Raw genomic sequence first — 23,694 nt, 5'->3', positions numbered from 1 at the left:
GGATTTTGAGGTAAATTATAAACGGAATTGTACTTATATAGCGCTTTTCTAGTCTTTCTGACCACTCAAAGCGCTTTTACACTACTCCTCACATTCACCCGTTCACTCACTGATGGTAGAGGCTGCTACAGTAAGGGACCACCAGTGTTAGCTAATCTCATTCATTCACATTCACACACCTCTGAACAACAGAGGGAGCAATTTGGGGTTCAGTGTCTTGCAAAAGGACACTTCAGCATGTGACTGCCAGAGCTGGGATCAAACCACCAACCTTCTGATTGATAGACGACCGACGCTATCCACTGAGCCACAGCCGCCCCATATGGTGGTATATGGGGTGGCCAATCAGATTTCAAGGGGGGGTCAGTGCCACCCTTGGCTGCACCCCAGTGTCAATTGTAAGAGTCATCTTTGCACTAGATATGGAGTAGGATAAAGTAATAGTTTGTTGTGGCTTGTCAAGCTTATTGGAATTTAGTTGGATAAGATTTGATGCAAGTTTAATAATAGGACATTCAATCTTCAGTAAAAACAATTTGTTCAACACTTTTGATTTCTTGTTTAGTCCAACATGACATCCAAAACATTTTGATAATACTGACAGTCAAAAAACTAAAGTTCTCTCATTTGAGAAGCCTAAACTATCAAAAGTTTGATATTTTTACTTGATAAATGGCAAATCAGTCACAACTAATCTAAATTCATTTTCTATCTGAGGGCAGATCTGTTAACTGACTTATCATTTCAGTACTAATTTAATCAGTATTGGCCTTCAACATCCTCACACTGACGGATCTGCTTACAAGAAGTCCTAAGAAATCTACCCTCCATTACTTTTTATAATTAGTTTGTCACGAAAGCCATCTCATTTTTCAAACTCAGCTCTTTACGTTTTTTCTGAGCTCTCAGAGCGTGCACGCAGCCGAGATTCCTCAACACAACTGCAGCATCAATCCACAGAGGTCAGACTGAAAGCCTCAGCTCGGGAGGATAGATCCAAACTAATGTCACTCTGTTTGAGCAGAGGAGAGGGAGCCATATGTTTATCCTAACGCAGCCGCCGCCGCAGTGCACACACACCGAGGTGACATCACAATCTGGAGGAAAGCACGACACCTCAAAATTCAGCGGATAATGGGATGAGAAACTGGTCACCTGTCACATCTGTGTAAGCGTGCTGCTGCTGATTCTCAACGTACGGTGTGTCACAGTCCATTACAGTCTGCAGCACACCGACGCATATGCCACACATACACACGGCCATTACTCTCACTGTCATTCTGTTGAGGTAAAGCACACACAAACAGATTCATGCAAATAACTGAGTTCACACACACACACACACACACACACACACACACACACACACACACACACACACACACACACACACACACACACACACACACACGTACGTAAATGCACAGAAGTAGACTTTCTGCCAATTAACTGTGTGCACTTCCAAAAGGGAGGTACAACTAATATGCACAACACACAATACAATATATTATACTACTTCTATGATTACTGCTTTTACTACTGATTATAATTACGAAAATTATAATCAGAATAATATGGCACATTCAAAATCAAGGGGTTATAAAATGCACTGACAAGTAAAAGCAAAAGAACCCAAACAACATTAAAGCTATTAAAAATAAACAACAAATGACATATGAGCCCAAACATCAAAAGAAACTAAGAGCAACCAAAACAGCCAAACAACAGAAGAATCCACAAAAACATTATGGACCAAACAACACAAGACCAAAGGAACCACAACAACGATGATATATAAGTACACAAACAACACTGTAACTTCAACATCATAAAACTTAAAAAGGGAAATAAATAAACATAAACAACGAAGAAGACCCCAACCTAAAAAAGAGCATTGGAACTCAAGCATCTAAAGAGGAACTAAAACAAAACAAAAATGTATAGGAACCTCAACAAGACTGGAACCATAAAAACATAAGAAACCAAACAATAAAAGGACCACAAAGGGTAAATGAACCCAAATAACCCAAACAGAAAGACCACCAAAACCACACAAATAGTGAAGGAACCCCAACAATGATGAACCTAAACAACAGAACCCAAACAGCCAAAGAACACAAATAGTGAAAGAACCCAAACAACAATCACATCCAAACGAACCAAAGGAAGCAAAACAACAAAATGCAACCCAAACAGCCAAAGAACATAAATGGGAAAAGAACACCAACACAAAAGAACCAAACAAACCAAACAGCCAAAGAACACAAAAAATAATAGAACCAAAACAGCCAAAGAAGCCAAATGGTAAAAGAACCCAAACAACAATCAAATCCAAACAAAGAAAGAATCCAAACAGTGATAGAACCCAAACAAACAAGAACCAAACAAACCAAATGAAACCAAACAACAACAACAAACAACCCAAACAGTCAAATAACAGAAGAGCCCAAGCAACAGTAAAACAGAACAACGTGGCTGGATCCAATACAGTAATATTCTGTAACATGTAACTCAACACACAAAAGCATACATGCATGCACATCCAAAGCCCAGATACACACAGATAACTGAAATAAAATCAACATATAGGAGTTGACTCTCTGCCACTCAACCTTGTACAAACTGGCTACTCCAAAACAAAAACACGAACCAACAGTCTGTTATATTCTCCAACACAACATGCACATGCACACACACACACAAACCCACAATCTGTTATACTCTCCAACACAACATCCTGTACACACACACACACACACACACACACACACACACACACAAAGAGTCCCTACTTGTATAACAAAACAACGACAGGCAAAGGAGAAATCTCCCTCTCTGTCCATCTTATTTAACATTCAGGGCCGTCGTTGTCAACATCCCCCTGTATGACACATACACACCCTGGTTATTTATAAGCACAGATGTGGCGATATAATCTCTGGATTTGCGTGCAGAATGTCAAGGAAACGCTCTCTCCTGCTTGCCTTAATGAATCAGGCTGTTACTTCATTTTTCAGGGGCAATAACACATTTGGCACATGTGCTGAATGAGAGCGTGCACATACATCACATCTTGTTTTCTGATTTACATATACATTAAAATGGGTAAGAAATTAAAGTAGTATTCACCACAGTAATTGTTTTTATTTACTGAAGTGGAGGTGATAATTGTAAGACCTCATTATCTTAATGCAATGTACATTTGTATTAAGTGCTTCACCTTAAAAGCATGGCATCATGGCATCTACAGTTACAGAATACATTCAAGTAAAATGAGTTGATTACATGTGGATTGAATTGAAGACGCATGGTGAGTAATGTATATTACATGGTAGCTATTGTATACTACACAGTGACTATGTATGTTACATGGTAGATAATGTATATTGCACAGTGATAATGTACATAACATGGTAGATGATATGTATTGCACAGTGATAATGTATGTTGCACAGTGATGATTGATAATGTATATTGCACAGTGATGACTGATAATGTATATTGCACAAGGATAATTTATATTGCATGGTGATAATGTATGGTACACACTGATAATGTATAGGACACAGTGATAATGTATATTGCACAGTGATAATGTATATTGCACAGTGATAACGTATAGTGCAAAGTGACAATATATGGTACACACTGATAATGTATATGACAGTGATTATGTATATTGAACAGTGATAATGTCTGTGACCTTGTAGATGGTTATAGCACAGTGATAATGTATATATTGCATTGTAGATTAATGTGTATTGCTCAGTGATAATGTATGTTGCACAGTGATAATGTCTGAGTGCTTGTACATATGTGTATAGCACAGTTAAAATGTATAGTGCAAATTGATAATGTATATTGCACAGTGTCAATATATATTGCATTGTAGATAATGTGTATTGCTCAGTGATAAGGTATACTACATTATAGATAATGTACATTGCACAGTGAAGATGTGTATTGCACCGTGATTATGTGTAGTGCAAAGTTATAAAGTACATAAAATGTTAGAAAATGTATATTGCATCATAGATAATGTATATTGCACAGTAAATAATGTCTTTTGCACAGCGATATGTATTGCAGGTGAGCTAATGGGTATTGCATATTTAGATAATGTAATTTTGCTTCAGAAAATATTTTACAGTACTAGTGATGGTTGTTGCACAAAGACGTAGAGTTATTAGAGGGAAGGATACTAATGCAATTGATAACGTGTGTGCGCGTATGTTTTAAGTCTGTTTAACTCAGATGATGGAAGTATAGAGTTTAGCAGAGGGCAACCAGTCATCAGGTAATATTACTTATTTCAATCAATACAGAGGCTACTTTTCAGAACTTAATACAACCTGCATTATCAAAATGAATTTCTGCAGTTAATCTAGCCTTCACAACTCAGTCAAACCACCAATGATGGATCTTTTTCTTTGGGATTTGAATGAGTCCTCAAAACATAAGAATCACATACTTTCTATTTATCAAATCTAGTTAACCATGTAAAAGTAGTATGAATACAAAAATGCAGCACTTTGCTTCAGTATCATCTATCCTCCTTCTCTCCAACTCTTGAAAACTAATAATTCAAAACAGAAAAGAATCACTGAAATAAAGAAATATCAATAATATGTACTGCATGTTCATCCATGCTGTACAATACTCTTCTGTGGTTACAACACTGAATAAAACACCTTGGAGATTCATGGCTGAGATTTAAATTATCTGCTAGTTTTTCTGTACATTTGTACATTATCCTTATAGCTATATCACTGGATATTACAAACAGCTCATGAAAACATTCATCCTTTGACTCCTGTGTGGTGCATAAAGGGGTAAAAGGTATTTAGTTCAAAGCTTGTCTGTGGTGTGATGGTATGAAGTGGAAGTCATAGGTTCAGGCTACCTCAGGGGCACACTAGGTTGGGAAGAAAGAGACTCAGTGGGTGAGATTTGTCTGCAGTCAAGTCAGATCAGCTTGTATCAAAGAAGAGAATTGTCCTCACTGGCACCCTTTGTTTGTTCAAGTGCTTGAAAAGAGCTGTTTACACTTTCCTGACAGATGACCTCTCGCGGTAAATACTGACTGTCCTCTCCTTTAAAGCAAGACAGGAAGGAAGGTGACTTTGAGGTTTAAAACGGAGGACCTGGGAAAACAAAGTGGCTGACTCATACAATTTAGATCCTGGTTTTGCATCCTCTCTTGTCCTACAGTCAATACGACATGACTAAGGCCTTTTTATTACCTGAAACTATCAAAAGGAGCCAAATTTAATCCATGACTACTTCAGATGAGGTTAAGTTCCTGTGTGTTTTTGTGTCATATTTAACCCAGGAATCAGACATATATGCCAGCTCAAGTTTAAAGCTCCTGTGAGGAGCTTCTAATTGGTTATGACACAGACTGAAATTAATAGTAATGTCTCTTTTTGATGTAAAAAGCAAACAGGATCATCAGTTACAAGAATGGCTATGTCTGTGCTCATAGTGCCCTGTTACCCCCCTAGAACACTACGCTTACAACATGCAGGCCTGCTGGTCATACCTAAAATCTCTGAAATTAGTATGGGAGAACCTTCAGTTATCAGGCCCCTCTCCTTTGGAATCATCTACCAGTCAGGGTCTGGGAGACAGACACCCTCTCCACTTTTAAGAGTAGGCTTAAAACTTTCCATTTTGATAAAGCTTATAGTTAGAGCTGGCTCAGGCTTGGACCAGCTCTTAGTTATGCTGCTATAGGCTTAGACTGCCGGGGGAACTGGCGCACTGGGATCCTATCTCACCCCCCTCCCCCCAACCCCCTTTACTTACTTTAACTTTCCCTCTCCCATTGAAAGTTACTAACTATAGACCTTTCTGGAGTCCCTGAGCTCCATTGTCTCGCAGGTCCCTCTGAGCTGCCGTAGACATCCTCCTGCTGCAGACGCTCTGGACTCCAGCTGATACAGACTTGCTGGACTCCAGCGGCAACAGCTTCTACTACTTGTCTCATCACTATCACCTCTCTATCTTACTCTCCTCTATCCCTCTTTCAAGACCCAACTCTGTCGAGGCAGATGTCTGTCTAACATGAGTCTGGTTCTGCTCGAGGTTTCTGCCTGTTAAAAGGAAGTTTTCCTCACCACTGTAACTAGCTAAATACTGGGATGTGCAATGCTCATGATGGATTATGGTGAGGTAAGACTGAGTCTTACCCTGTCTTGAAGTTGGGTCTCTGATCATAATGTCACATAGATTGGTCTAGACATCCGATGTTTGTAAAAGCATCTTGAGATAACGTTTTTTGTGATTTGGCGTTAATATACAAATAAAGCTTGATTGATTGATTGATTGATTGATTGATTGATTGATCTGTGTTATGATTTGCAAAGCCTGAAACTGCTGCCCGTTGATATATATATTGAAAAACAGCATTATTTGTAATGCTTGTCTTGACTAGAGTGATACGTTTCCTTCGCATGTCCAGGACAAGATCAGCTTTTAGTCACTTTCAGAAGTCTATGGATTTGTCTTCCCAAATAAATGTCCAAAATGAAATAACACAGGGTGATGTTCCTGTTCCTGTAACCATGATGAGGCAGACAGATTTACCATGTACCGTGCTATGTGTCATAATAAAGAAAAGTACAATACTGAATGTAATCAATGAAATGGACAGTCATGTGAAAGAGTTGCTTTCATTTGCCGTTTCCTGAGAAGGCAGCAGTCACTTGTTCGAACGGACCACAAGGTTTGGACCGACCTCATATTCAACAATAACCGATTCATTGTGTCCTCCACAAGTTTGCTCCAGAGTCTCTGTCTGATTCATTAAAGACTTTAACATGAGTCACAAACCAATAACAGTCTAATAATAGCGTTGATTCGTCACACGTATTTGCAATCGCACTGAGGGGGAAAAAAAAGACATTGCAGGAACAAACTGCAGTGTAATTTTCCGGTTCAAAGTGGCCTGTAATGCACAACAGAAGAAAGATCCTTCAGTGGCACATATGCAGAACTGCTGTACAGTCAGAGTCTGATGTATTAAAGTGTAAATAGAAAAGGAAAACTGCTGTAAATAGAGACAAAGTGAACAATAGGCTAAACTGAAATAAATCTATGAATAAATAATGACTAAGTGCATGAATAAGTGAGTTTGCACAAAGGGAAAAACAGTGTTTGATGCAGTGGGTAAATGTAGCACACACGCGTGGTATTGACCTGGTACAAGTTATTTAAAGGAGCTCTTAAAGCTGCTCGGACCACTAATCAACAACAAAGATCTGTGTGTGTTGAGCCACTACATTCAAACACGCTGTAGCCATAGAAACTGTTTAATGGACTCCCTGTAGAGAAAAAAAGACTGTTTTGTTACAGTCTTATGAATTCTGTTTTATCTCCAATATTGGTTTAAAGTTTGTCAAACACATGAGATGTAGTAAAGGCTGTGAAAGGAAAGAGGAGGACTCAAAGGTATGTGTTGTTAATTACAGATTGTATGTTATGTTGTTTTTATGTTAGACTACAGCTACTATTGACAGAGGCTTTGCCCAACAGAGGTATTTCCAAAAGTATTCAAAAGTGTTTTTTCACACTTTTAATCAATGCTTATTTTTTCTCTTACTCCGCAGCATGCCAGTATCAATAACCGACTTAAGCCATTTTTACTTAACTTTTCTTTTCTTTACTATACTTTACTTGTTTGGCTGAAAGGCAAAAGATGAAACAATAACTTACTTGCAAAGTCCAAGCAAATAAAATCCAATAAGTCCAACTGAAAACAGGAAACACAACAAGGAATCACTTATTGGAGGAAAAACAAGACTGAAGGAAACACAGAGACTAAATAAACAACATGTCATCAGACACAGGTGTGGGCAGAGGACACAGGTGACACTAATGAGGGTAATCAAAGTGGAGGGGAACGCACGAAGGCAGGAAGTAAAGCTAAAGCAGACATACAGGGAGCAAGACCTACAAAATAAAACAGGAAATACTAAAGACTTGACTAAGAAACACAAGGGAAAGGAATACAACACAAGACATCGATCACTGATAAACAACACAAGGAAGATATAAGGATAACGTAGAAATAATACAGAATACAGACAAGTAGGAAACAAGACCAGAAATATATATATTTTTTACTTGACTGTAATTGACTAAACAAGTTTAACTTGATTCTGCTGAACATTTGATGGGACTTGACTTTAATTTATTCCTTTACTTTGACTGACTACATACTTTACTAGTTGCTTTATTTTACTCTTAACTTTATTTAACTGCACTTCATTTACTTTGACTTAGCCTTACTGAACTGTACCTTACTTCACTAAACATGTCTTTACTTTACTCTACTTTAATTAATCTTTCTCAACTTTGTTTTAATTTATAAACTTCACTTAACTTAATCTTGCATTTCTTCTCAACTTTGCCTTACTTAACTATACTTTGATTTACTTTACTGTAATTTTTTATTTATTTTGCCTTACTTTACTATTTCTTTCCCTCTTAATCTTTCCTTGCTTTATTTTCATTTACTGTATTTTTTCTACACTTATACTTACTTTACATTTCTCTACTTTACTTGACTTAACTTAAATTTTATTGTTTTACTTTGCATTATTTAATTTATGTAATGGTCTGTATTAGCTTATTGTGAAATATGAATAATATTCTGACATTTCAATATCATTATTTTCATAGAACAAAGGATTTATTGTTAGAGGCTTTTGCTAGGGTTAATCTCAATGCCAAAAATGCACCATATATTGGAACACATTTTATTTTTTTATTTTTTTATTTTACCTTTATTTTACCAGGAATAGCCCCATTGAGATACAAAGTCTCTTTTTCAAGGGAGTCCTGGCCAAGACAGCAGCATAAAAAAAAAAAAAAAACATCAGTCATAGTACTTTCAAATCAAGATGAAATTCTCCAAAAGAGGAGAATTAAAAACCTCAATCCAAGCTAAGTTTGACCTAGAATACTGCAGTATTTTCATTAAGATAGAGTATACTTGTAGCTTGAATGCTTCACCACGCTTCCTTTTGATGGTTCATCATTGTTTGTACATTACATTGTATTTTATGTTCTCCTACAGCTAGGTACTTAAAGAAAGGTATGTTAATGCTATATATAAGCAAACTAAAGCTGCAAGGACAGAGTCATCATCAGCAAATCTACTCAAAACATCAGAACAATATAAAATAAGATGTGCCCATGTCAGAGTGTATAGTCATACTGAAACCATGTTAGTGTTATATTGAAGCATTAACTTTTAACAAAGGTATCTGCAGTATCTAGAGCTGATAATGACCAACTATAACGTTGATTGTTTTAATCTGTAGCAACACATACTATTCAATTGAGCAGTCATGTGCTTGTATGTGAAATTGAGCAAATGTGTCAAATACATGTAGTGATGTAAAGGTAAAATATATCCCTGTTAGTGTTAAAGTAGAACTATTGAGTAACATAATAACATTGAAATATTTAATCAAAGAACTGCAAAAACAAAATAAAGGATGTTGAAACCCTTTTCATGAAAACATAATTCATTATTGAAATGATTTAATGAGGTAAACTCAACAGAAACGACGCCAGAAAGAGGAGGTTATAGAAATAAACGAATGTAATATACTCTTAAAAATAAAATATGACAGTGTTTTAATGATCAACAATCTTCTTATGTTCACCTGGAGGTCATACGGTGATGGTTCAGAGGAAGTAGTGGCTGTGTACTATATAGAATGGTTCATACAGTGCCTTTGTATTCAGCTACCCATCACTGGAGCGCACGAGCACTGCATGTATGTGTGCGTATAAAGTGTCAGTGTGTGACTGTGGCAGCTATCAAGAATCCAACTCCCTCTTTTCCTCTCCCCTCACTCCTCTTCCTTGCTCAGTCAAGGGCAGTTTTTCGCTTGTTGGCACAGAGCGACTGAGCCGTTTCACATTCCGTCTGTCCTCGTTTTGTCGCTTCTTCTGCTGCTGTCTACTACGGGACATCTGTGATTGGTTCGTCCCTCTCCTCTGCTCCCTCCCTCGCGCGTGATTGTATGTAAATCCGGTCGGGACTGAGCTAGTAGGTGAGGGTTGGGGCTGGTGGCTCCTGCCTCGGTGGCGCACACGAGACCCGAGAGCGGCCGAGGTGAGATCTCTCTGCGCCGACGGAGCTGTCCACTGCGCCGTGGTGCTGAACTCCACGTCCTGCTTCTTCGTGCTCTTCTATCGGCTCTGCTGTGCGTTAAAGACATTCTGGGAAAGGATTAACAACCTCCCCTTGGCTGTTTATAGCTGCAAACTTCCGAAGGACATCTCTTTGCTCTGCACATCGTAAATTGCACCGCGCACCAGCCGTGGATTTGCCCGGAGCTGCGAGATTATCAATAGTTTGTTGAGAAGTGTTGCGTTCACCGCTAATCTCACTTGGATTATTCCCCTGGATGGTTAACGTCTGGGCACACAGGTAAGAAAAAAATCTGTCCTTTGTTAGTGAATATTTTATTAGTCAACAAATGATTTAAAGTCCCTCTTCCTCGCCTTTCTCGCTCACACCTGCCAATTTTACCCTCATCATCCTTGTGGTGACACAGCTACTCTCTAATAATCCAGCAGGTCACGCTCCTTGACTCAGGAAATATCCCACATTATTCTACCCTAATCTTTCCCCTCCTTCTGTTCAGCTCCCTGAGGCTGCAATCAGCTGATACCAAGGATACCTGAAGTTAAGGTTATAGTTGCTGTGATTCTGTGCACACTGGCGCACAGACACGTCCCTTTGTATCACAACCAGTGTTTGTGAAGCGATTGGAGAGTCACCACGTTGCCCAGAGCTTTTAATTTATCCGCGTAGTACTTAGTGTGTTTTTTTTCCTTTTTTTTTCCTTGGCACGCTAATCCTTGAGTGACACCGTTAGCAGCAGAGGGATTATACTTTTGTTTTTCATCCTCCGCTCTGCGCCTGACTCATTTGGCAGAATATTATAGGCTCTAACGCAGGGGATGGACATTAATTGTGTTGTTTGATGGTTTGCGTAGGACATTTTGGGACTCTTTTTTTTTCCTCGTTGGTGCAGCAGATGGAGTAGGAGCTAACCTAAAACCAGATTAAGTTGTGCCATCGATACGACTCAGATTTACAGCCTGGAATCCTTTCTGTCCTTCCTATGGTGGGATATGGAGTAGCCTATGGAAACATGTTCCCCACACAGGACAATATAGCTGTTATGGTGCCATAAAAGAGGAATTTATGATTGGAAATACTGTGTGTGCAATTTTTTAGAGTGAAAAATCCACATGTAACACCTCACACATAACACTATCAGTGTGCAGTGGTGGAACATAAAAAATACATCCACTTGAAGTAGTTGCTCTTGTATTTCATGACATTTCATCCTGAAGAAAATTACATTTGACCGACTATAAACATTAAATCATAATATTTTTTATTGGTCTTGTTCTATTGGCTTCATATCAACTATAAAATGCTATTAGGTTATTGAAATATGTAAGTGTCACAGTCGCTGGTGCAAAAAACCCATCAACCAAAAACCTTAATTACAATTCCCACATTAATACTTGTATTTTCTTGCACTAGTAACATCAATATTTTTTAACTTATGTTCTTTCTCCATCACTGATTGTAAGAATATCTGAGTAACTTTTACTCTCTGCACTACTTTCATTACTCACCATCCATGAGAATGATGACATATTGAGCCTGTGTCCACAATAACTCTGGTGACAGCTTTATCCATTCGCAGTTAAAGGTACACCAACACCTAACAATGTGCCTGTTGATCTGTGCACATCCCTGGGAGCCTGCATGTTGTTCTTCCTGCTCATTGGTGACATGCTTTGTGATTCTCTCGGTGCACAGTCACTAATGATCCCAGCACATTCCTCTAATTACAACCGTAATTTGAATTCTTGTAGTGAAAGTGGGAGCGCTGCAGAAAGCTGTGCAGTCTGAACGTTCATCTATGTGTAGGCCTTTGCAATCCAACTTCAATCCCTGAAATCCCACAATGCATTCACTTTATCTGTGGAAGCTCTTTGAAACCACAAGATAGAATCTATTTCCAGTGGCGCTTTTAGATGAATGAGGGGATCTTTCTTTCAAGGCTGCACTCGCTAATTGATTCTCCACTTCAATAAGAAGCCAGAACCAAATAATGCATCTTTTATACAGGCTATATGTTAAAAAAAATCATACAAAAGTAGACTGAGACTTCAGAATAAGTGTAAAAAGGAAAGATAATGCTCTTTTCCAGCATGACTCTAAAGACTTTCTGCACTAAAATGACACTCATACAGTCAGTTCACTGAATTGTTCCAACCAAGAGGTACAATGACAAAGAAAAAATGCAGTGTCAGTATATTTCTCACCAGGATAACATTTTTCTCCACCACACCTAGATTAGGAAAAGTCTTTCCCCTCCTGTTTTTTTTACCTCAGTCGGCTCCCAATTAAACCATTTAACAACAGGTAGGTGATGGAGCAAGCTGAGCAGGTAGCAGTGTTAATGGAGCTCCTCTGCTTTTCATTACAATGACTTCCCTCAAGCACTGCAGGGAGTCAAAAGCTTTTGAGTCAATACTTCTTTTCACAAGAAAGAAAGCCCTGAAACTGATCAAAGCTTTTCAGATGTGAAGGGAAAAAAGCTCTCTGAACGAAGGTGTGGGCACCCAGTAATGGTAGCAGGTAGCAGGGGGCAGATTTGAAAGATATGACAATAGAAGCTGAAAGTTGGGGAGGGAAAATTGAGCCGGCAGTGAAAATGGCAGCGTTTGAGTGTCTTCACAATGATCTCAGGTGTCCATAGCATCGCAGCAGTTTCAAAAATCTCTACTGATTACACTTTGAGATGTCTGTAAGAGCCTGTTTTGGAGAGCAAACTGGTTTTGAGAAGCGTCCTTTTTTTCAATCTTACCCTGCAGCCCACTTTCAAAGATACTACAGGAGCTGCTTAGAGTCTGAAAGGTTTTTTCCATCACACCTTACTATGTTATGATCCAACACAAGCCCCTTTAAATCTACTGAGCTGTGGATTCTAAAGCTCCCAGTTATTTCTACTGGGACCCACATGAGAGATCAAACAAGTGTACTACAAGCCTCTAGGCTTCCTCTGGGATCTGTGAATCCATTAATGTATTTCAGACATGTTGGATATGAACAAATCATAAAGAGGGAAGGAGCCATACAGCACTATAGACTATACAGTGTTTGGCAGTATTAGAGTGCTCTGAGGATGGAGAACTCTGCCACACTGGAAAAATCCCAATACATTATTTAAATGGCTGATCTCTTTGATCAAAAGTAGCTTCAATTCTGTTACAAGTGGGTCCTATTGTAGATTAGTTAGGACATTAGTGGCATCATCAGGATTGTGGTAGAAATATAGAGGCATCATTGGCAAATTAAACATCTGCTTTGCTTTCAAATATGCACATCATTGTATTTACTCTTGTCTTTAGGCTTACATGATAATGGCAAAAACCTCTGTTCTTGAGAAATGAAGCCTAAAATGAAGTGCTAAAAACTGCAGTTACTTAAGTGACCACAAGGCTGACTGCAAAAGCCGGGGAAGCCACATACACATCAATTATACAAAGCTCATCTTTACAGCAAAATAAAACATGTTTACTGCCTGGTACAAAAAATGACATATTGGTCTCATTAGTATTTTCCTATTCATACACACTGAAAGGCGGACACATTTTTTAATAATACAATATTAAGGTTACAAGTTTTTCCTAATTAGGGGCACGGCTGTCTTGACTGACAGGCGGGTACACTTGGATGAATGTTGAGTCAGCATTTCCAATACGGTGACCGCCATCAATAGGTCTCAAGACGCCGCTACAGAAACCAATGGTTAACATCACTGAGAATACGTCAGTGTTTTATACAGTCTGACTACCATTTAGTGAGCTATTAAACATTAACTAGCGGTATAAAACCTAAGCCATTAGCTCCATAACTGGAGCTGTATAAGAAAACTGGTTTATTGGTGGAGCATTTCCCCCTCTTATAGACATGCACATTCATTGTCATCTTTAAATTGCTGTGTGGAACTTTGTGCTGAATTTGGTGCTCCCTATACATGGATATATTCATCTTATAGCTTTACTGATCTTGTCCTGCACATGCCATGGCAGTATTTCCTGACAAACTCTCATCCTGCTGTCTTTTAACACTCAAATGTTTCACACATTGGGAATATTTGCTGTTGAAAATGTGAAGAAGACTGTTTCTACATCGTGCTGTCAATTATCTGCTTTGACACCTACCTCCTCGCAGTTGTTTCAGGCATTAAAAATAACAATAAATTAAACAAATTGTCAGTGTTGTTGTTGATGATGCATCAGTATAATTCTCAGTCTGTTTCACAACCACCTGAAAACTCCTCACAGGAGCTTTAAGTTAGATGAGAACTCAGTACTATTGTCTGGGAGCTATGGGATGACCGAAAGCGGCAGGAAACAGCTAGTTGTTTTAAGTAAAAAAATACATCTGACAGCACCTCTTATAGCATGCACTGAACATGATATATCCTATCATTTTAATCCATACACAGGAAAAGTCTTAAATAGCCTTCACGTTCTTTCAGAATAGATGATCTCACAAGAAACATTTTGTTTGTGTAATCCACACATCTGTTCAGAGTCTCTACAGCTTTTCTAGCAACCTAACAGTGATGGAAAGACCAAGAAACTGAAGGCTAACCCGTATCGCTTTCAACAAAGGAATGAAATGTATCTCTTTATTTAACTCCCAGGAACAAAAACACAAGAGAAAGATAAGGATTTTTAACAAAATGTCAAACTACTCCTCAAATATTTCAAAAGCCAAAAGCATTTTGAATCCACTCATCATTGAGAGCAGCTTTTTTCTCTCTGAGCACAAATGCCCTTCCAAGCAATGCCTGGTTTCACATTCAGTTACTCACGTTCACACCTGGGAGTTGCCCATTACAGCCACAGTGACTCCACAGGAGCAATATGGAGAGTAAAGCACTGTTGTAATGGGCCCATCAGTGCTTTCTGTGTGGTGTTTACTTCTTGAATCCTCCCTCGGCTGTTGACCAGGAACTCTGATGACTCGTTTTTTTTTTTCAATGCAGGGTCTCCGTGTCAAAGCAGGGAATTCATATCATGCATATAAAAGCACTAAAGTAATCAAAACCAGTTACAGAAATGCTCTGTTTATTCCTCTGAGAGTCAAAGTTTCAAATGTTTTCCATGAAGGTTTTGACACAACACTTTTTAAGGTTCAATGTTTCATCTCTCAAAAGCACAGCTTCAACGCACCTTCACAATAACACTTCTAACATTGCCTTCCCCTTTTCCATCTCCCCCTTTCTTCCCACTCTGAGCTAAGCTGTAACTGCTGCCAACTCCCATCTATGTCTCCCTGTCTGTCTTTGTAGTTGCTCTCTTCAATACCTGGAATCTTTATTGTGCAGCAGACCCACACACATTGAAAAATCCCATCCCTCCACCATGGCTAAGAGACAATCTATGTCCCCCAGCGAGCAGACAAATTGTTTCATGATGTGAGAACTTGTTATTCCTCTATGGTGAAGATGTCTCTTTAATGAGTCCACCACTTAGAGTTACTGGAAGCATTTAAACCATGGACTGTATATCAGGAGTCGATGTAGTGACTGTGAGGTAACACTCTGGTTTGCAGAACCCTCTTTTGACTGTTGCCGTCTTATTTTTTTTGCACCAGAGACAACCATATTTGAATGACAGGGTGGATACGAAATGTCTCTGCCCTGGTTTATACTGACTTAACTCCTATTTGGCCTGTTTGGGATTAGTATTACTTGGGAACCTCTGATGAATTGTAATAATGTCAGAGAACGTCTGCGCTTTTAATCCCATACGAATCGACCATGTCTGTTATTTATAAAGTGAAATTTCCAGGGCAAGTCACCCTCCATATTTCAGGACACACAGAGGTCATCTGATAATATCAATCCTGTCCCGATCTCAGTCATTTTGAATGGTGATTTTAATTTTAGAGCTCCCCCTGCTGGCTGGCTGCAGCATAGGTCATGAACCTGGCCAAATTTAAAGTTAGCTCTTATCATGTTGATTTATTTGTAAGCATTCCTTTGTCTGAAAAATTGACTCTTAATCAGTTATTTTAAAAAGATGATTGATTGACAGCTCTGTTGATGGCTATGGCTCTTGCAGCATTATTTAACAGAGTAGCAGAGTAGAGGAGGAACAGTGAGAGAAAACATTACAAACACTAACACGAGTCACTTCATAACCATGAGTGTCTGATTCAAATCCACTCAAGAACCTGTTCTCCTGTGGGCAATCTGATGTTTTGGCGGTTAGTTAAATGTGTGTTTTGGTTAGCGGTTGAGCTGTGCCATCAGTCCCACGGCTCCACCAAACTGCTTTCTTATTTTTGTGCATGCCTTGGTTCCACGTCAGCACCTGTCGAGGTGGTCTTTCGGCTTCACATCTCACAGGGGGAGGAGCTTTGAAGCTCAGTGTCCATTTAGTATACAATCAATGATGGCAACAAATAAGTTGCTAAACTCAACGCTTTGAAAGGCCAGTTTGCTAACCATATAGGGAACATCAGGTGACTACATCTGCTTCTTTATACAGTCAATCTACAACCAGTAGAGGCACCCCCTGCTGATCGGTAAAAGCAATCTTTGTTAAAAGCACTGGCTTCACTTTCTTATATATACAGACTACTATTTAAACACAGGGATAAATACATGCAGACGTTAAGATGAGAAGACTTCTGATGCAGTTCAGATTAGCCTGTACTTTACTTGCTGTGATAATGTTCAAGAACAGCTGGTCAGTGTGCAGCCAGGCTAGACTGCTAACATTTCCACTGAGTCCCATTTCTTTCTCAATAAGAATCAATCTAAGGTAACGGAATGAGCCTCCGTCTCCTGACTTTTCAAACACCTCTCCATGTCTGAAGCATGACCTCCTCCGCTCTGCGTCTTGATTGAACTCCAAGTGGATTGTTAAATTTTTATTGTCATAAGCCATTTTGTTCTGTACAGCAGAACAAGGGTTCTTTCAAAGCTGAGGCTGGATGAGATATAGTGACGGTTCTCCCTTCTTCTCAGTGCTCCTGTCTGGCAGATGGTCAGACAATAATAGAAGTTGCACAAACTTTAAAGGTGAGGGTCAACAGGCTCTGGGTTTATGTGCTAATCCTGTCAGTGTGCTGCAGGCAGACTGATGGCAAGTGTGGCTGGAGGCATTTTGAAATATGTTTCAGTAGGTGGGGGTGTTGGTGTTGCTTCACAGTCTGTCTCTGAGATAATAATGCTGTTGTTTGCTGTTTGTTGGAAGCGTATGGCTCTCAGGGAGTCGGGTGTTCGGGTGGTCTGTCCATGCGTTGCATTTTAATGGCATCCCCAGGTCGCAGGTCACTGTTCGCTGGTGCTGTGGCCAAGTGTGACGGCACTGTTCCTGGGCACTGTACAGCAGATCTGATCCATCTGATTATGTAATGATAGTTAACAATGGAAGAGCCGATGTGCCGCTGCCAGGCTTCATCCTGCAGAGTTGTAACGACATCCTGCACTTTACGACATTAGGAATGGTCTATAAATTAAACGGCTGTAAAAGAAAAGTCAAGGTCTTTCCTGCCGACGACTCGTATGTGGAGACTCCTGGGATCATAAATGATTGTAATGTGAACCATATAAAGCCTGAGTCCTGCTGTCAAACCTTTGTCATACAGAACTTATAGATGCACTGAAATGTCTTGAAGCTTCCTCTGTGTAAAGCAGACGTTAGGAATAATCTGCCGTGCTCACTCAGGCTCTTAATTGCGGCTTTTGGATGAATCCTGATGTAAAGTCGGAGATGATGGTAAACAGTTAGCTGTTTGTATTCTGAGATTTGGTGGCAAACAATAGACCAAAATCCTGTGCATAACAAAGGATTTATTAGAGTCTCTTCGTTTTCTCACTGGGTGGTTATTCAGAGCTGTGATGAATAATTTGCACACTGTCTGAGGATGAATTAGTCCAAAGTTCCATTCAGTATAGTCACAGTGTGCTGTCTGGCATCTATTACAGGACTGCCTGAGTGGATCAAAGGTAAATTAAATATACTGTGAAAAACCCAAAGCCTCTCAAAAAGTGCTGAAGAGTTACACTTTAAAAAGCTGAGCCCTGTGATATCCTTGCATGCAGAGTACATTCTTTCGTTTCCTGAATTCTACATCAACCAATTACTTTTTGTTTACCACAGTTTTGTAAATTTGAATGTTGAGAAACAGTTTACCTTCTTTTTGTAATTTTTTTCTGATGGTTATTTTGATGTTTTGCTGAAATTTTGTTTCAAATTTTGGTTAAACTTAATTTAATTCATATGAAAGAGTTCTCTGTTGCAGAATACTTGTTTGTAATTGAGTCATAGATGCTTACATTTCCATTTTAATGAGAACCTTAAAAGAAAAAGTTTGACATTTTGGAAATTAAGCTCATTAGGCTCCTTCCTTATGAGAGAATTGGTAACCCTGTCATTTCTCACATTTAATAAAGGCCAAAACTTGCAGTGTGGAGAAGCAGCCAGCCTGGCTTTGTTATGCACATTGTGTAACTCCAAGTTTGATTTATACAAGCTTTAAATCAGAGCATAGACTATGCCCAATCCTTTGTAAGTGGCCCGGGTCATTGTGAGCATTTATGCCTGTACACTGGAGTGTCACTGTGCAGTTATTGCAAACATACAAGATGCCAGATGGAGTAGGTCTCCATGCCAATATGTTGAGCATTTACCAGCTTCTTTATTCTTTTTTTAAATGGCTGCTAAAGCCGAGTAGAGCATGTTGGATATGGATTTAATGATTGTTCAAAGAGGGCGCTGGTTTGGCACAGTGAATAAAGCGTGTACCTTGTATACAGAGGCTACAGTCCTTGTTGCAGCAGTCCTGGTTTGACTTTCGGCCATGACACTGTGCTGCATTTCTTCCCCCGTTTTCTGCTTCTCACATTACTCTCTTCAGCTGTCCTGTACAAAACAGACTAAAAATAATCATTTAAAGTATATAATAACATGAATTGTTGGATGATCTCTTTTTAAAAAACTACACAAAAAAAGATGCACACACAATATGCCCAAAGACACTGAGACTGGCGTTCACCATTTGTGCCATAGCCTCAAACTGAAGCTGAAAGGCTAAAGCAGCTGGCTACAAACCAGTATCCTGCACAGTGTGCTCCTCAGATTTTGTGCTTTGCTGCCCCACTAAAATATCACAGACTTTGAGGTCTGCAGAGCACATGCAGGAATATAATTTAGAATCCAGTTTGGACACAGCTGGGCAGTCAGCTGGCAAGTCCTACCATGCATTGGCCTGTTGGCCTCAGACTTTGTATTGAACAGTCATTCTGGAAACAGTCAGTGGAAATGAATCATTTATACCCAATGACCTTCACAGGGATGTTGGGTTATCTAGCGATCAAAGCACACATGTTCTCTGCATCCTTACATACATCATTAAATAAAACAATACAGAGAATAATTACAGAGCTGGAAGAGAATTAAGGACACACCTTGTTTGTTAGATCAGAGAATAATGTTGAAGTGCCTGCAGGATCACTCAGTCAGTCTCAGTGATCAGTGAACACTCACAGTCCACAACACAAAACATCTACAGTCCTGCTGAGAACAAAGCAGACTCTAACACATCAGAGGCTCATTAGCAATCCTGTGATTGACCATCTGAACTGTAGTTACCCCCCAACACTTTCTCCATGTGTTTCCTGCTCTCAGTGTAACTTCACACCTTCTGTGCACCAGTCTCTGTGGTTGACATCAGCCCTGTTTCAATCCCACATATAGTGCAGGAGTCCTGTGAGATTTGAAAGTATCGCAGGTGTGCTCAGTAGGGGGAATTTCTTGCTCGTTTTGTGTCTGATACTGCTGTTGCATTCTGGTGGAGCACCTTCCCCCCCGAGCGTGAGGATCATTGAAATTCCGCATTTGATTTCAAAAGTTTCTCTGCCTAGATTTGCACTGCCTGCCAGGATTTATAGCAGATTAACTTTGAAAGTGATTTAGCTCTGGGGTTTTGCAGTCCCTACCAGGGCAGGGAAATATTTTTTTCTCATCTACTATTGCCATCCTTACCAGCTCATATATTCCCACATTCACTGAAATATTCCAAACATGCAGAATATGATGTGTTTGTGTGACCCCAATGTGAGAAGAGGTGTGTATTAAAGCGTAATCAGAGGCGTGGGTGTAAAAGGAGATTGTCAGCCGTGTAGAATTAACTACAAATGAGGTGTTAAACTGAACTGCAAAGCGGTTATCTAATCACACACATATGCACGCACACAAACACTACAAAGTAAACAAACACTACTCCTTCAGTGGTAAAATGTACCCATGGTGCAATGGGGATTTAGCGAGGAGACAATACAGCGGCATAAGTTCAAAGCTCAGTGTAATCACATTTTATGCGTTTGGATAGATATCTGACTGAAACAGATAACAGCCTCATAAAAAGGACGGGGGATAATGAATTATGTCATCACAACATGCAGCCAACAAATTTGCACAAGGGCCCGTCTCCTTCTTTATCCGTTATCTGGTGGCACGGAGATGCTCTGCTGTTATCCGCTTGGCATTTGGAGCAATGCTTCCTGTCTAATGAGCCGGCGATATCGGAGCGGCGGCATCCTGAAGGGTTCACAGGCAGGGTTGTAGACAGCAAAGTCGCTTCTTTGAAGTCCAGCAAGAGTGAGGGTTCATGGAGCCTGAGATGTCTGAGCTAATTATTCAGCATGGCAGTGAAGTCAGGGGCTTTTATGTATCATAATGTAAGGGCCAAGATGTGATTGATGCACAGAGGTTTGAATAATGACACTCGTTTCTGTTTTGCTCTTGTCAATAACTTTATATATCAATCCAATTATTATCTTTAATGCACTTATAGACATTTAAGTAAAGACCCTACACTGTGAATGACTGCTGATAATCTCCTTTGACAACAGAAGACAGCAAATACAAACCTTAAGATTTGACTGTTAATGGCTTCAGTTGTCATAACTGTGTAAAAAAGCCAAACACAACCACCTCATTCAATAATGTGGTTGCAGATAAAGCGCAGGAAACTTGCAAACAAAACTCTAACCTTCAAATCAATTCATACGTAAATATTTAATGCCAATTTATGAATGAGTAAAATGATGAATAAATAATGATGAAGTCAGTCACCACAGGCATTGACTGACTGATGTTGCAAGCTGTTCTCACCATCATCCCTAAGCTGCTATATGATAATGACAGAATTGATGGTTTTCAAGTCTCTTAAGCCCTACACATACTTGGAGATGATCTTGCACAGATCCAATGCTGAAAAGAGAAAATAATGGTTGTTTTCTGAAAGATATATCCCCATTTTAATCTTGATGCTAGCAACACGTTTCAAAAAAATTGTGAAGGGGCGTGTTTACCATTGTGGTTTCCTCTTTGCATGGTACAGTATGCGTGGTCGCAGCAACAAACTTGTCACAGACAATGGTTTTCAGAAGGGATGTTGAGCCCATGCAGTGAGTTCCACTACAGAGTCATGTGTGCTTTCAATGCAGTGCATTTTTCATCATTGCCTCTTCTGCACAGTGATTTCTGCAGATTCTCTGAATCTTTTGATGATCTTATACTGCAGATGAAATCCCCAATTTTTTTGCAATTTCATGCTGAGAATATTTTTTGTTTTCTAAAATAGATTTTAAACCTCAAATATTTGCCTTTATGTTCTTTATTCCCTGTCAATCTACCCTAATCATTTATTATGTTGGGCTAATATACAAAAACATATTTTTACCATGTATAAACCTCATGTTGTAAACCTGATTTCAGTTCTGATTGTGTGGCTGTTTTTGACAGAGTGATGCAAAACAACACTCTTCATAAACCCAAAGCAGAATTATTGATGGCACCTGAAATTATATGAAGACCTAGATCCTGTTCTCACAGACAAGTCCTAAATTTGTCTTCACAGGACAGCGTTGCTATTCTTTCAATGTGTACGCTAATGGTATCATTTCCATCATGAAGCCCAAGCTCCTGAAAGAGTGCAAATAAATTTTCATTTAATGACTTCAGGCAAAGCCAGGCTGCTCTCAGTCCTAGCAGCTATGTTACGCCCTTTGGGGGTCAAATGCAGACACACAGTGTATGCTCAAGTGTGAGATGAACTGGGTTACAATTTAAACCTGTCTGAAATGTTATAAGACACCCAAAGCAGCTGCTCTAGTTGAAAAAGATGCTCTTGAATTCAGGTGATATAGTAGAAAGAGAAATTTTAGTGAGGAAATAAGTGGCAGGGAAACCAAAAGCAAGAGTTGTGTTCATTTCCACACACACCATGATTGTACCATTAGCTACAAAACTGGAACTTTTAAGAGCATTTAGCAAATGTTTTGAAAGGTTTTGTTGCAGAAAGGCAGAAAACCTGGTATTAAAATGTTGTGAAAACATCCATTAGTTATGTTGCTGCCTGCATAGAAAGACGAGCACAATCTCTTACCAGCCTCCCACCATGAGAACTATCTCTGCTTATTTCAAACAACAGAAGAACTCCTGCTGTAGTTCGTTTTTCCCTGAATATTTAAGCCTCTTTTATTTGATGTCTACCAAATTTTGGATGCTATTAGGATACTTCTTAATGCAGGCCATTTTTAACTACAGCCCTTCACTTCACCACACACTGTCACAGCTTAGAGCCTCCCTGAACAACCCCAGTTTCCAGCTACCCACCATTGAGCTGCCCCGCTGGACCCACTAGAGCTGGAGTGCACCTTAACTGTGGGTAATGAGGTAGCAGAGAGTCACTTAGACAGCAGGTTCAGATTCTTCTTGTTTTTTTCCTGACTCAAACTTGTTATTAAGTCTTAATGTTATAGCCTCCCAAACCTTTGAAAGAGTTGTCAAACTTAAAGCTCCTGTCAGGAACTTTCAGTTTGTGTTGTTTTGGCGCCCTCTGTGGACCATGTAATGCATCTCACCCAGTTACTAATTTTGTCCTGCATTTACTGAGCATTAGTTTGCCCAAAAATATATATTTTGTTATTTTCAACAGTCAAATTATGAATCTTTGCTGTTAAAAATGTCAAAAGGCTGTTTCTTTTGCGTGCTGTAAATCATCCAGCCTGACACCGACCCCATGGCTGTGGTTTCAGGATTTAAACATCACTATAAAGAAATATCACACTTGTTGAAGTGGTGCCGTTGAATTTTTTTTAGCTCATCAAGAATCATCAGTATTAAGTTCAGTCGCTTTAATAACCAGTTTAAAACTCCTCACAGGAGCTTTAACATCACCTCAATCAAATCATCTCATTCATTTAGTATCATTTATAAAACACATTATTTAAAAAAGGCTTTAAAATGTTATAACATAGTTATTTTTTTTGTGCCACAACAGCTAATTCAAAGGCAGTTGAACATTTGCCTGGTACAATTAGCTGTCCTAAAGTCTTTGGGTCCCACTTGAAACAAAATCTTGATTAACATCTACCAACTGAACATCTTTAGCTATCTTCAGGAGTGATAGGATCTCAGCTCCACAGCAGCAGGTCTTGTGATGAGCTTGAATGGGTTCTTTAACATTGACTCAGCACTGTACAGTGTGAGAAAAAGTCCCCCTCAGGAAACAAGAATGACTACTTTGTTCTCAGAAACATTGTGCTT

At 39.3% G+C, this 23,694-nt stretch overlaps 2 protein-coding genes across 4 annotated transcripts in view; one reads left to right on the top strand and one right to left on the bottom strand.

Moving 5' to 3' along the window:
* The window catches only part of ldb2a (LIM domain binding 2a), a 193,449-nt gene extending 185,585 nt beyond the window's left edge, over positions 1-7,864 (bottom strand). For both annotated transcript variants that reach the window (XM_034689736.1, XM_034689737.1), the window contains exon 1: positions 7,717-7,864. The gene's annotated coding sequence lies outside the window, so the exon portion shown is untranslated. The remainder of the gene's footprint in view (positions 1-7,716) is intronic.
* A 2,358-nt stretch (positions 7,865-10,222) lies between these two features.
* The window catches only part of fstl5 (follistatin-like 5), a 222,882-nt gene continuing 209,410 nt past the window's right edge, over positions 10,223-23,694 (top strand). For both annotated transcript variants that reach the window (XM_034689156.1, XM_034689155.1), the window contains exon 1: positions 10,223-10,450. In XM_034689156.1, the coding sequence (XP_034545047.1) occupies positions 10,428-10,450 (23 nt within the window). In that variant the 5' untranslated portion in view covers positions 10,223-10,427. The remainder of the gene's footprint in view (positions 10,451-23,694) is intronic.

This window comes from Notolabrus celidotus, chromosome 8, assembly GCF_009762535.1.
Source record: "Notolabrus celidotus isolate fNotCel1 chromosome 8, fNotCel1.pri, whole genome shotgun sequence".
NCBI lineage: Eukaryota > Metazoa > Chordata > Actinopteri > Labriformes > Labridae > Notolabrus > Notolabrus celidotus.
Note: the sequence above shows the minus strand (reverse complement) of the source record. Positions and strands in the feature narration are given on the sequence as shown.